This window comes from Penicillium coprophilum (genome assembly GCF_028826855.1).
Source record: "Penicillium coprophilum strain IBT 35676 chromosome Unknown utg000006l_segment0_segment0, whole genome shotgun sequence".
Taxonomy (NCBI): Eukaryota; Fungi; Ascomycota; class Eurotiomycetes; order Eurotiales; family Aspergillaceae; genus Penicillium; species Penicillium coprophilum.
The window spans coordinates 1138455-1153355 of record NW_026622725.1 but is presented as its reverse complement, the minus strand read 5'-3'; the positions used below and the strand labels follow the sequence as shown (position 1 = coordinate 1153355).

General features: G+C 39.5%; 2 protein-coding genes across 2 annotated transcripts; both read right to left on the bottom strand.

Annotated features, from left to right (window-relative positions):
* Positions 1–9108: 9108 nt before the first annotated feature.
* N7500_009419 (uncharacterized protein) lies at positions 9109–9685 on the bottom strand (the record flags this gene model as incomplete). Its single annotated transcript, XM_056680559.1, has 4 exons — positions 9109–9339; positions 9364–9432; positions 9479–9539; positions 9588–9685. Coding segments are annotated over 4 exons (459 nt in total), but the record flags the coding sequence as incomplete, so codon positions are not given.
* Positions 9686–13949: 4264 nt separating this feature from the next.
* Positions 13950–14701, bottom strand: N7500_009418 (uncharacterized protein; the record flags this gene model as incomplete). The annotated part of the gene is made up of 4 exons (XM_056680558.1): positions 13950–14111; positions 14150–14188; positions 14291–14338; positions 14561–14701. Coding segments are annotated over 4 exons (390 nt in total), but the record flags the coding sequence as incomplete, so codon positions are not given.
* Positions 14702–14901: the final 200 nt, after the last annotated feature.

Genomic DNA, 14901 nt, shown 5'->3' with positions numbered 1-14901 from the left:
TCTGCTAGCGTGGTTGCAATCCTTGGTGTTCGGCAGAACCCTAGCTTTTCTGAGGTGTTAAGTAGCTTCTTAAAGGGGAGAAACTTGTCTATAAGCAATAAACGGACACCGCCAATAACGCATAAAAATATCCAAAGGTTATATTGTCCTAAAATAGTATAGCTCAGAATATATACCCTACAAAGATATTATTCCGTCCCTAGACCTTAACTAGCGTGCGAAATAGAATATGGTAGTTTAGCTGCAAATTTGGGTACTAAAAACGTGCCCTATATCTAGAAGTAGTATAGCTTAGAATATATACCCTCTCTCTATTATATCCCTATTTAATCTGTGTTGTTCACCGAGTATTCTGTGTATTATAACGCCGTGTTCCTTATCGCTACGTAGGTCTAAATTCTTCCAGCGCCTTCCTTATACCATCACTCTTTCCGAGTTTTTTATATCTATACCACCCGTTCTCAATTATAATACGTAGCTTTGCTTCGCTTAAAGCTAAAGCTCCCTAATACTCGATAGACAAAAATTTGGTAATATTTCCCTTTGGTGGTATAGGATCACTTACTTTTCTATGCGGCGAAGCGCTAAGACCTCTCCGCTAAGGCGTATTAGATCTTCTCCTTGAATAGATACTCTACCACGATGAAGTCTTATATCTGGTGGGCTGCTTGGCTGTCCTTGTATATTCGGAGGGTTCCCTAAGGGAAGGGAATCCGGTAGTTCTATTGGGTAATTTTCAGTGTCGGCCTAAGTAGTTAGTCAATTTATTTTAATCTGCTAAACAGAGCTTGCTGTTACGGACCTATCAGGCACCCAGCGACCCAAACTACCCCACCAGCATCATGGGCCATCGAGAGCCAATCAACCTAGATCACGTGCAAAGGACACCCCGGCAAACCAGAAATCGTGTCACGTGATTATATAGGTAGTAGATAGGTCGACGGTAGAACGATAGATTCCGCCAAGACAAATCTACTAAGCTACTATCTACCTAACTACTCCTAGGAAGATAGGAGGATATATAAGGACGTTTATTTATATACTTAGTTTAGTTCTTCGTCTTTAATCCTATATTGTTACTTGTGTATACTTTTGAGAAATATAAGACTCTTGACTAAAGATATAACTTGATAACACTACGAGTTAGACCAATACCCCGGTATAGATCTACTCGGCGCTCTACCTGGCATCGATTCCTCGACACGACTCCTAGGGACTTAGGCTGTAGTAAGGCCTGCGGATAAGGCAATAGCTCAGTGACGGTAGACGTATCGTTGATATTAGAAAACCCGAGGCGTAATAAGGTAACTATACCCTAAACTATCTAACCTAACTGTGACTAGTTAGTTAGTGCGTAACACATTGAAGACTATCTCGATCTTAGTCTCGAGTCTAAACGAACGACAATATGTCTCAAATCGAAAAGAGAGCAATATAGGCTCCGGTCTAGCAACCTAAGAAAGAGGAACCGGACTCCGACGACGAGAGAGACAAGACTATTATAAGGCAGGAAAAGTAACTAGCTGACCTACGACGTAACCTGGAAAAAGCTATATAGGCCATCAACGATCACGACGCAAATAACAGTAGTAAGTTCGGACAAGTCGACAACTTCCTCGAACAACTCAAGCAATAGGTGATCGGCTCTACACCTACTAGCGCGGCCGGTATACCACGACTCCCTAAGGCAGAATGCTTTAAAGGAACCCGATCTAAGCTTCGAGGATTCCTTATATAGATGGATATATACTTGGACGTGAACCGAGATAAGTTACCTAGCGAAGCTAGTAAGGTGATTTTTGTATCCACTTACCTACGCGGATAAGCCTGGAACTGGCTCGAGCTATACGTACGAGATTATTACGAGAAGATACCGGAAGAATGGTTATTCACCACCGCTTCTATCTTTAAGAGCTATACTAGCTTTAGACAATACCTAGAATAAACGTTCGGAGATATCGACGCCCAACGAACCGCCGAAAGAAGACTATAGAAGATTAAGTAGTAGGGCAGCGCGTCGGTCTACGTATCCGAATTCTAGCAGATCATATCCTACTTAGACTTGCCCAATCGAGCGTATATTCCGTACTTCGAAGTAGGGTTAAAGCCAGAAGTTAAGGACGAACTAGCACAAATCGATAGACCTAACACTTTGGATCAACTTATCGCTATCGCTGTTAAGATCGATAACCGTATTAATAAGAGACAATACAAGCGACGAGAAATAGAGTAGTGGAAGAAGGGTAAATCACATAGATTTAATCGATTCCGATAGCATAGGCGCTACGAGAAAGCACCGCGTGACAACAATCTATATAGCCCGAAGCCGATGGAGTTAGACACCACTCAAGATAAGCAGAAAGAGCGTCGACAGAAAAACCTTTGTTTTGTATATGGGAAACCAGGACACTGTATTCGAGAATACAAGAATAAGAGGCCTAACAGACCGCGGCCTAGGTACTAGGCTCTATATAAAGAACTACGTGCGACGTAAGAATAGATACTACGCGAAGAACTACGTGCGACACAAGAAAACGAATACCTAATCAGCGAGTTATTGGAAGATCTCTTGGTAAGATAGAATAACCTAAGCCTAGAAGAGATATTGGCCGGCAACCTATATATTGAAGGGTTAACCGAAGGGCCACGAGCGGAATTCCTAGAAATCGAGTGGGATACGATAGAAAGTCAAGGATAGACCTAGTACGTGAACCTAGGAGCTAGCGACTCCTAGGAAATGGGTAACGACTTCCGGGAGTAAGAAGTGGGTCACCCAGGGACGCTAGTCACGTCCCTAGGAAACCAGGAGAACCTAGAGACCTCCTAAGGGGCTAATTAGAGCGTAGAGCCCAACACACCGCTAAGAACAAACCGAGCGATCCTAATTAAGGGACTCGAAGACTCAGAAGAAGGAATACCTAAGTATAACCATAGACAGAACCATAAGGGAGCTAAGATAGAGCTTTAGGACCGCCTCCAAGAATAGAGTTAGGTCGACGCGTTAGAAGGAAGGATACTCGATATTATAAACAGAAACAATCTAATAGGATGCCCTTGCAACGATTCCGCTTATATATATAAAGGATATACACGATACCTAGAGTATAGCAGGATGGCCAGCGTGATATGCTACGACGAACTGTACACGATTTATAGGTCCGGCAAGTTAGATCTAGGTATCGAACTAAGGCCACTAGCGTGGATAAAGAAACCATAATAGCGAAAGGAATACCAAGGAATTTAGCACAACGGGCGATAAATATATGATCATCGGAACCAGCCAACCGAATACCTCACCGCGACAATATCGGGAACTTATATTAAACTTTATATAGAGTTGCCTACCGGAAAAGCCTGGACGCTTATTGATTCAGGAGCAACGAACAACTTTATAAGCCCAATATTCTAGGAAGAACAAAGAATTTAAACCCAAGGATTACCTTACATAATCCTAGTCAGCGGACTAGATAGAGAAATACTCTCGGGAGGAGTAACCGAAGAAACCGTGACACTCCGTATAAATATTAACCAGTACCTAGAGAATATTAAATTCAATATCCTAGCTATTAGGAACTACGATATCGTTCTCGGTATACTATAGCTTCGAAGGTATAACCCTAGTATTAACTGGTAGAAGGAAACCATTAAATTCAATAGATATAGGTATATCGAACGGGGACCCTACGATCGATCATAAATCAGGAAACGACCTATAATAAGATAGGATAAAACCCCTATAGCCATTGAATAAGCACTAGATATGTCTGACCAAGAATTATCGGAATATATACTTATTAAGAGCGAGAAGCTATACGCGACCGACAGCGAACCCCGGATTCCAGAAGAGTATAAGGATTACCAAGACGTATTCACCCTACCAGAGGAGGGTGAACTACCTAAGTATAGTCCATTCGACCACGAGATCAATATTATAGAAGGCTCCGAACCAACCTTTAAGCCTATCTATCAATTATCGCAGAAAGAATCCGATATACTTAAGGAATATATCGACGATAACCTAAAGAAAGGTTATATCCGAGCCTCGAAATCACCGGCTGGATACCCGATTATTTTCGTACCTAAGAAAGATAGGTAGTTACGACTTTGTGTAGACTATCGATATTTAAATTCGATCACTATCAAGGACCGATACCCACTACCACTTATTCACGAAATACAAGGTAGGATCGGAGGAGCAAAATACTTCACGAAGTACGATATCACTAATACTTACCATCGTATTAGGATTAAGCCAGGACACGAATAGAAGACAGTATTCAGAACTAAGTTCGGACACTACAAGTACCGAGTGATACCATTTGGCCTCACTAACGCACCCGCTACGTTTTAGCGATTTATTTTTAAGGTACTCGAAGAATACTTGGATATCTTCGTTATCGTATATCTTGACGATATTTTGGTGTTCTCTAAGACTATAGAGGAATATATATAGCACAATAAGAAGGTACTATAGAAGCTAAGGGAAGCGGAAGTTACCCTTAAACTTAAGAAATACGAGTTTTATATATAAGAAACCACGTTCCTCGGATATCGTATCAGTCCCGATAGACTAGGAATAGAGGAAGATAAGGTCAAAAGTATTATAGATTAGCCAACACCCAAAAACGTTAAGGAAGTACAATAATTCCTTAGACTAGCCAACTATTATAGGAAAATCATCGATAGATACGCTAAAACGGCCACAGGGCTATATCGGCTAACCAAGAAGGAATAGTCCTTCTTATGGGACGAACAAGTAGAGCAATCTTTCAACGAGCTCAAAAAGCTATTCGCTTAAGGGATTATTGTCGCTATATTTAACTATAAACAACCTATCGTCATAGAAACAGACGTATTAGACTACGCCCTGGGAGCAAGACTCACCTAGCTAGGGACGAATAGGAAATACCGACCAGTGGCATTCTAGTCTAGAAAAATAATCCTAGCAGAGCTTAACTACGATATATATAATAAAGAACTCTTAGCTATAGTGTTAGCTTTCTAAGTCTAGAGAGTATACCTTAAAGGAGTAAAATATATAGTGGTAGTTAGGTCAGACCATAAGAACCTCACGTTTTTCACTACGACGAAAGTGCTTACCTAACAACAAGCACGATAGGCTGAAACCCTAGCACAATACAATTTCAAAATCGAACATTATAAAGGAACAGAGAACAGCTAAGCAGACACTCTTAGCAGACAACCAGATTACGAGTTAGGAACCAAAGTAGCGGAACCCGCCGTCCTAAAACAAAATTCAGACAGAATAATCTTATACAATCGATAAATACTAGCCGCCACACTAGAACTACAAGACAATGAACTGATCCAGAGGATCAAGCAAGAAGTAGAAAAAGACCAAATCCAAGAATTGGCCGGAGATAACGGCAAACTAGTCAGAAATCAGGAAGGAACTATCCTAATACACGGACTGATCTATATGCCCTCGAGCATAAGGAAAGAAGTGATCCAGAAACACCACGATAACCCTACTCACGGATATATAGGGGTAGAAAAGACCATCGAACATATTTCACGAAACTATTATTTTCTAAATATATATCGAAAAGTTAGATTCTATATCAAGAATTACGACACGTGCTAAAGGAATAAGCCAGCACAACACACACTATACAGAGAAATATAACTATCCGAGACTCCTATAGAACCATAGGATTAGATTACAATGGACTTTATCACGAAGTTACTAATCTCCGACGGACACGATATGATTATGGTTATAGTCGATAGGCTAATGAAGTACGCCTATATGATTCCAACAACGGAAACTATCACCACCGACGGAATGGCCAATATTGTCTTACAATATATAGTCGCTAACCACGGACTACTAACCAAAATCACATCGGACCGAGACAAATTATTCACCTCCAATATATGGTAATCCTTTGCGGATTAACTAGGCATTGAATTAAGAATATCAACAGCCTATCACCCACAAACCAATAGATAAATAGAGAGAGTGAACCAAACACTAAAGCAGTACCTAAGACACTACGTGAACTACTAACAAGACGATTAGGCAGGACTATTACTAACGGTGTAATTGGTATACAATAACGCTATACACACAACAACCAACAAATCACTATTTTACGCAAATTTTGGGTACTACCTAAGGGTGATTAGAACCCCGCGAGGATAGGTAGCTATGGCCGAATTAGTAAGACTCAAAGCCACTAAGCTCAAACAGCTCTATCTATAGCTATCCCAGGATATCGATTTTGTCAACCTCCGAATAAAGAAGTACTACGACAATCAGTACAAAGGAGGGCTAGACCTAAAAAAGGGGGAAAAGGTCTACCTACTACGACGAAATATTAAGACAAAACGACCAAGCGACAAACTCGACCATCTACGATTAGGACCCTTTAAAATCGATAAAAAAATAGGACAAGTTAACTATCGATTAAAACTCCTATATAGTATAAAAAGACTTTACCTAGTATTTTATATCTTATTACTCGAACCCGCATTAAACGATACCAAAATCGCTACCGATATAGAACTCGATATAGAAACCGAAGAAGAGTACAAAGTTAAACGTATCCTAGTAGACCGATAGTATAATAGTTAGCAATAATTACTGGTACAATAGAAAGGTTACCCTACCTTAGAAAATATATAGGAACCTATCGCGAATTTAAGGGGCTACTATTAGCTTGTTCAACAATACTACCAGAAGGTAAAGCGAACTCCGGAACTACGAGAGGCAAGGAAGACTCGGAATCCCAGAAGGAAGAAGGGAGACCAACGATCTCCGACAATATCCGATCGAAGTCAGGATAATCGGCAGTAGCGGCTAACTACTCTAGATCAAGAGCAGAGGAGGAAGGCTACTTAGGGGACAAATGTTTTTTATCGAGAATTTAAAGAAGCTTAGTATTATACTCTAATATTTTGAAACCCTTTTGTTTCAAGAAAGCTATTTGTTTTCTTAACCGTCGCTAACGCGATATAGCCTCTTAATATTGTTTTTGTTTATTTAGCAATTTTTAGTGTAACTCTGTAAGATGAGATTGTAGCGTAGATAACTCGGGCTCTAGCAAATCGAGCTTACTTTTATTCTTTTCAATATCAACGGAAAGTTTATTTTCGGCGTCACGTAATAGATCCCACTTACGAGAAGTGTAGAAGTCTCGTTTACACAACCTACCCGCCCGCGTATAGGCAGTATACTTAGAATAACGATAAGAACGATCTATCACGTAAGACATACCTAAACCAAGGCAGTGACTATAAGGAATAGCAGTCACAAAACTATTCGCCTTAATATAGTCCGCTTACGTATGATGAGTAACTAAAGAATCACGAGGAAGCTTAGGAGTACTTTCTAAGATAGAATTAGCCTTACGTTTAGGTATAACGGGACAGGAAGGATAGGAAACCTGACTCACCGAAGAAAGAGGGGGACCACGGATTTATAAGCTTCGAGGACGAAACTCCTAGGAAGGAGGAGGTGATGTTACGGACCTATCAGGCACCCAGCGACCTAAACTACCCTACCAGCATTATAGGCCATCGAGAGCCAATCAACCTAGATCACGTGTAAAGGATACCCCGGCAAACCAGAAATCGTGTCACGTGATCATGTAGGTAGTAGATAGGTCGACGGTAGAACGATAGATTCCGCCAAGACAAATCTACCAAGCTACTATCTACCCAACTACTCCTAGGAAGACAGGAGGATATATAAGGACGTTTATTCATGTACTTAGTTTAGTTCTTCGTCTTTAATCCTATATTGTTACTTGTGTATACTTTTGAGAAACACGAGACTCTTGACTAAAGATATAACTTGACAACACTACGAGTTAGACCAATACCCCGGTATAGATCTACTCGGCGCTCTACCTAGCATCGATTCCTCGACACGACTCCTAGGGACTTAGGCTGTAGTAAGGCCTGCGGATAAGGCAACAGCTCAGTGACGGCAGATGTATCGTTGACGTTGGAAAACCCGAGGCGTAATAAGGTAACTATACCCTGAACCGTCCAACCTAACCGTGACCAGTTAGTTAGTGCGTAACACTTGCCTATACCTTCGAGACCCCGAAACACACTATTAGTAGTGTGAAGATATTAAGCCTTAACACAGATCGGTTCGTAAAGATATTTGCTATAGTTAATAGGTAGTATATGGATCCGCGGTTCTCTGGCAAGACGTATTACTTATATATTGCAGCTATTATCACTATTTTAGGGGTATATATCTACTATCATAGAGTCCGGGTGGGTCTATGTTCTGAGTAACCCACTAACCCTACAGGGATATATTCTATGCTATACCTATTTGGTTACCTTCTAGTTTTCTGAGTTAGCGGTAGGGGGGACTTAACCCACCTAAGCGACTCCCACTTTTATATATTGACAATACTAGCTCGCCGTAATCCACTAGTCACTGCGGAGGGTCTACTTCACGACCTATCCATTTAGATAGAACATTTTTCAAGGTTTTTAGAAGCCGACCTCTCTCTAGCTATTGCGGAAACCAGTATAGCCGTGGATTTTATTTCACATAGTGCGAGTTTACGCTTATAGATCGTGCGCCTATAAACTATCCTTCGATAGTCTTCTCTAGCCTTAGAAGAGGAAGAATAGCTACGGACACAAGGATTAGACCATATATATCCTAAGAGATAGGTCCGCGGTGTCTGGTCGATGCCTTCTTTCCTTCGTCACCTAGGGCGGTTAAGCGATCACAATACTTATAGTGCTCTTTAATAGGGGCGAAAGCTTAGAAGGTTTAAGATTGAGTTTAGTGAGGGAATTGCACTTCTGTTCGCCCCGGTCTTGCCTACTTTCCGCCGATTATCTCTTATCGAAGAAGCTAAAGCTATATAGCTTCTGAGAGCTACCTATACCAATATTATTATTAATACACAACGACTTCTATATTTTAAGTCTTAGTATTAGGCATTAGTAGTAACTTATATCCTTTATTATATCTTATAACTAACACAATTCTTTGTCTAGGTTCCGCGTCCAATACTACCGATTCCCTAGGACGCGAGCTACCTAAACCGTTATAAATTCAAAAATCTCTAGCCCGTATATATTAGGCCCTATTAGTGCGCTAGTGTTACCTTACCAGATAAAGGAGCCTCTAGCAGGAACCTCTATCTCTATTCTAACCGATCCTTTCACGAAAAGGATTTCGTTCGGCCGTAGCTTCCGCTTGACTGGTTGGTTTTCCCGCGTTTCTTCTTTCGTTAAATCTTGCGGGTATAGCATGAAAGTCACTCTAGCTTCGTCGATATTCGAAAGATCCCGAAAGATAGATACCGTAGGACGAGATAGATACGCAAGCCTAGTGCCCTATAAGTGGTTCTCGGAGGAGACAACGATAATAGGGCCTTGACGATAGGGGAAGCGAACTTCGCCTATAGCCTCCTTGATTTTCCGAGTGAACTACTATTTATCAGTCTTGGTTTAATATACTCTTTGGCAAACCTACTATATCGCTTTCCTTAGTCCTACGCCGCAAAAACCGCGTATATATATTAGTATCTCCCCTACTATAGACCAAAGGGGCTTTTTCTATCTTTGGCTATAAGTGTAGAGACCGCCGCACTTCGGAATTGATGTCGGCTCCATTAGTGGAAGCTAAAAATACTATAAAGCCCGTGATCTCTATATCGAATAGCTTATTGAAACGAGGCGATCTGTTCTACGCTATTGTTATATTTACGTTCCTGTACTAGGCCCAAATAGTCTAGCTTGATAGAGAATAGCCAAATTGAAACTAGGAGGAAGAGGAATAGAAAGGCAAGACAGCGACGTATAGACCTTTATATATTTATTGTATCTCTCGATATAAATCTAGTAGACATAAATATTGACCCTAAGGGTTGTCCGGAGACTTATCTCACGTCCTTACTAGCAATAGGCCATAATAAACAAAGAACGTAGTCTTAGAGGCCTACCTCCTAATCCTCGAACTATAATGATTGGTATACTATTGCCTTTAATTCTATCTAATAAAATAGCTAGGTTATGGATAATATTATATGATATACAATTTCAATTTAACAAAATTGGGATTTTCCCATAGAATACTATAAGGGCTTTCCTCGCTCTAACGATCTCTTTGAAGTACCTATAGTCCAGCTAGCAAGCTTCTATCTTTCTACTGTCGTTTAGTTCGATATACAATTTTGTTATATCCGATAAACCTTCCGCGAATTGAACCTTTAGTACTTAAATCACCCTCCTTTTAACTAAGAACGAAGGTTTAAACTTTGTGAGAGTATTGTCTGTATTGCTGATATTGTCGAATTCTTTGAAGTCCAACTAGCGCATTATTCTACGCCTATCTTCCTCTAGCTCGACGCGTAACTTTGTATTATCTAGGTAGGGCTCCCGAAATTGGATTTCCTAGATTTCGATCACTCGTATACCTTCTGTTTAGGCACTGCCTAATATATCGCGTATAGCGATATCAGGCGATATAGCGATCCTCTCCGTATTTCCTAATCTAATATATCGCTTATCGACGTTATAGTTAGTGATACACTGGTCGAGATATATGCTAGGAATATTAGGCCTTACTTTTGGTAGGTCTTGGGTCTTTGCCTTGTAGTATAGATCCGGCGCTTTATTTGGTCCACTCTGTGCCTTTTATGGTGGTTAGCTTTGAATGACCAAGGACTTATATTCCGTACCTTCTGCCGACCTAGGCAAGTATAGAATAGACCTAAGAAACCTAAGGAGGGCCTGAGTTATGGGTAGTTTATGTTCGGTCGAGAAAGAGAAAATACTTATTTTAATACCCCAAAGAACAATGGACCACAAGACCTATATATTATAATTCCTTCTTTTTAATACCGCGCTTACTAATCAAAGTTTAGGGGTATGGTCTCCTATTAAAAGACCGAGATAAGTCTGGACCTTAGGGTCTAAGCGGGCCTACATTCTAAGAAATCATGCCTATAGGGGATATATTCTATCCTTTACCCCTTCGGTCACCTCCGAGGTTTCTGAGTCAGCGTATCATAGTAGGACTCTGACCAAAAATTGATCTCTATTGTTTTCCTACTAGCTCGCTACAATCCACTAGTCACTATAGAGGATCTACTTCACAACCTATCTATATATTTTTTAAGGTTTTTAGAAGCCGACCTCTCTCTAGGTATTACGGAAACCAGCACAACCGTAGTAGAGTTTATTTCGCGTGGTGTGAGCTTACGCTTATAGATCCTACACCTAGATACACCACTATTTACCGTCGGGAGTAGGCTCCGGGACGCTATCCCCGTATAGTAGTATATATATAATTAGCGAGCTATATCGGGTCAATAAATTTATTATTATGGATCCTACACCTGAAAAGTATTCTTTGATGGTCTTCTCTAGCTTTAGAAGAGGAAGAATAGCTATGGATACGAGGATTAAACCGTGCTTATCGGTATTTTACTCTTTTCTTGGCTATTATAAAGTATATAAAAAGAATAAATTTATCTAGTCCGAAGGTTTTCGATTCCTATCGTAAGGTTTAACACTTCTGCGGCTTATAAGGCTAAGATCACCGAAGTCATACTAGGAGCCCGATATTGAATACTTATATCTAGCCACAGCGAAGGTCGACACTTATATATCTCACAGAGTTCGATTTTATAGCTATTACCAGCTTTCGTAATTTTAACTGCTATATTATTATCTACGTAGGTTAGCTCTATTAATAGAGATATAAAAACGAAGACTTACCTATTTCCTGATTCGTATATTTTTTTTCGAGTTTTATAAGCGGTGTGATTACACTTAGTAGTTTTCTTATACCCTCCGAGGTTTTCGAGGATTTTTCTAAATTAACTAGGATTATAAGCTACGTAGGAAGAACGGAAAGAATAGACATGATTGCCACTACTTTAGAGCTTAGTAGATATTAACTTTATTGTAGAGGCTCTATACTTTTTTTATTTCGTGCGCTGGGTAATCTAAGTAGCCTTTTAGAAAAATAGCGGAGTTTATCGAGGCTAAGCTTTCTGAGTGCTGTTTAATAGTACTCTCTGAACTTATTAGTCGAGCTTATCGGTATAGATTTAAATTTAGTATTTGAAGAGTTATTTATTGTGAAGTGTTTATAAGATGAGAAGAAGAATACTTTTAGGAAAGCATATAGCTTTATATTCTTTAGTGGGTAAGCTACTATTAGATAAGGTTATTGTAGGATAGGATGATCTACTAATTGGATTGCGGAGTGTGCTTAGGATGAGTATAGTAATAGGTCACTAGCTAAACCAACCGATATATAGGTAGGCCTTAATAGATTAAATATATCTTTAAACCTTAACTCCTAGGTCACGGAACACCTATTATATCTATATGTAGAAGTTTATTGTTTTGGAAGGACTTTACACTGGCTTTAAGTGATCTTATCGACGTATTTCTATAGCGGGCGCGTGTCTACGTATCTATATATTTATCTGTAGGTGATAGTTTCACTTTAATCTTTATTAGGATTGCTCTATACACTTTGAATTAATGGTTTCGCGAACCTCGAATAATAAACACCTATATAAGGGTGCGTTGATTTCTTCGAGACTCGAACTATATCGATGAAGTAAGTCAGTATAAATCTAAACTCTAGTTGTAGAGAAATGAGAAAGAGGAGTGCGTAGAATAGAAGGATAAATAGACAATAGTGCGATGGTCAAGTATTTAAAGAAAACGGATTGTCCTTTAGTCCGGATATTGGGCCTAGGATAGATATAATACTAATCGAACCTTAATCAAGCTTGAATTCTTAAGATTACTTTGGCGGTGGAGGCGGGACGCCTAGCTTCTTGACACCTGTTGTATCGTATGCGCCATGTCTATAAAGCTTAGCTTAGCTTGTGCTTAGTGATAGTATAGGATCTGCCTACCTAGTATTGGTTTCTTTAGGGCATATTATCTATATTATAGCTTAATATCAAATAGATAGTGTAGGGTGATAAGATATAAGTATTCAAATCTCTCTATATACGAAGATATTTCCGTAAAAGCCTTCCCGATTTACCTGAAATAATTTTTAGAATAAATGCCAGTGTGTGGTATATAATCTATGTTTATGAATTGAATTCTGAAAAGCGGGTCTTATAATCTATCTAAGCTTCGGAGGATGATACGAGTCCCGAATGCCGATAATATGTAGTTCTTTTTAAAGCCGACTAGCTACTTCGGGTAAAGTCTCGCTAGAATAAAACTACTATGATATTCCTAGCGTAGGATTCGAAAAACTTAAGTGGCGCTTTTGAACACCACCCCTTTCCACGACCTCGACACTCCCTTCTTCTTTTGGTGGTGCTTTAGGTTTAAGGAGAAGGACACTTAGGTAGCTTTACTATCTGAGTAACTACTACCACGAGGTTTATAGAGAGCTTGTGTATCGATGCTGCCTATCTAGTTAATAAATTATTATTTAAATTCACACTATTAATTTCCTTCTAGCTTTACTATACTTATCAATAGAAGCGAGAAAAGAGCCTGGCTTTACTACTCAAGGCTTAGCCATATAACACTTACCTAAGCGGATAGCACCTTAAAATCTAATTACTTTTTTAGTAGCACTTCTCCTATTGTGCAGAGATAACTTATCGCTATATAGAAATAGTAGAGCCCTTTCCACGTAGTTATATCTATAAGTATGGGTGTATTGAAAGTATATGATACTTCACTATAATCTAGATCGGCCTCTATCTTTACGCCTTAGACTTATAGTGTCACACACCTTAATTATAATGGCCTATATAACCGTGCGTTGATTGTTTTTAATAGAGGCTCGGATTATCTGTAGTTTAGTATAGATCTTAACGTATGGCTCGCGGGCTCTTATACTAAACTAATTGTAGAGAGATAAAAGGTAGAAGTGCTTAATTGGTAAAAAGGATAAAAACGATTCAGAGACGAGCATCGCTATATATTGTAACAAGCTATACAAGACGAGTTTATTTTCGAGTTACTGACTGTTTGGCCCTTTTGATCAATCGTCCAGATCGTCTTAGTTTAAGGGGGACGCTATTAGTATCTAAAGGTCTACGTTTACTATAAGAGCTAGAAGTTAGTGTACTCGTAATACGTTTTGTGGTGCTGTGTGGTGTTTTCTGCGCCTAAAATTGATCTGTTATCAAGAAGTTGTCCGGCGCACCGGAAATAGGTTGGTTAGTGTCTTCGTATTTGTTTCGATCTACTTATAGTAAAGTTTAACAAAAAGTATCTTAGGAGCTAAGGGCTATGATATACCTACTTAGCTAGTCTGACTATAGAGAGTAACGGGGTGATCTATCACCTTAGTCGCTCTATTATTGACTATCTTATTATCTAGGCGAAGACAATCCTACTTAACGATTCGAGGCTCTTCTAGATACTTATAGGCTAGCTACCTAGTAGGGGATAAAATAGATATAGAGTTAACGCCACTACGCTTATCTACTAGGGCTAGAAAGCTTTTATAGATTAATATCTCCTAGTATTCTAATATAGTTATAACTTTAGTGTCGGCAATAGAATAAAGCTACTCGGCGTTATTATAGCCCTAATCCTCGTTAGTATAAATCACAATAGGATTAGAGGCCGAGCCTAAAGGAGTAGGATTATCTCTAATCACTATAGGATTGGCCTTAGTGCCTAGCTCGGAAGAATCGATGAGTTTGTATATAGGATAGTCTGAATGCTTATCGGGGATTGAAACTTCGCAACGCTAAGTTAGCAAAATCTATAATACTTCTAGAATATCCCTTACTAAAGGCCTCGTATATATTCTTTATGAAAGAGCTTATACTAACTTAGGCGGGAAGTGGAGGCGGAAATAAATACTTGATAATTGATATAGGGTAAGACTAAGGGCTATGATTATTAGAGAAATAGTGTGCGAGGAATATAGCTTTATACCTCTTATCT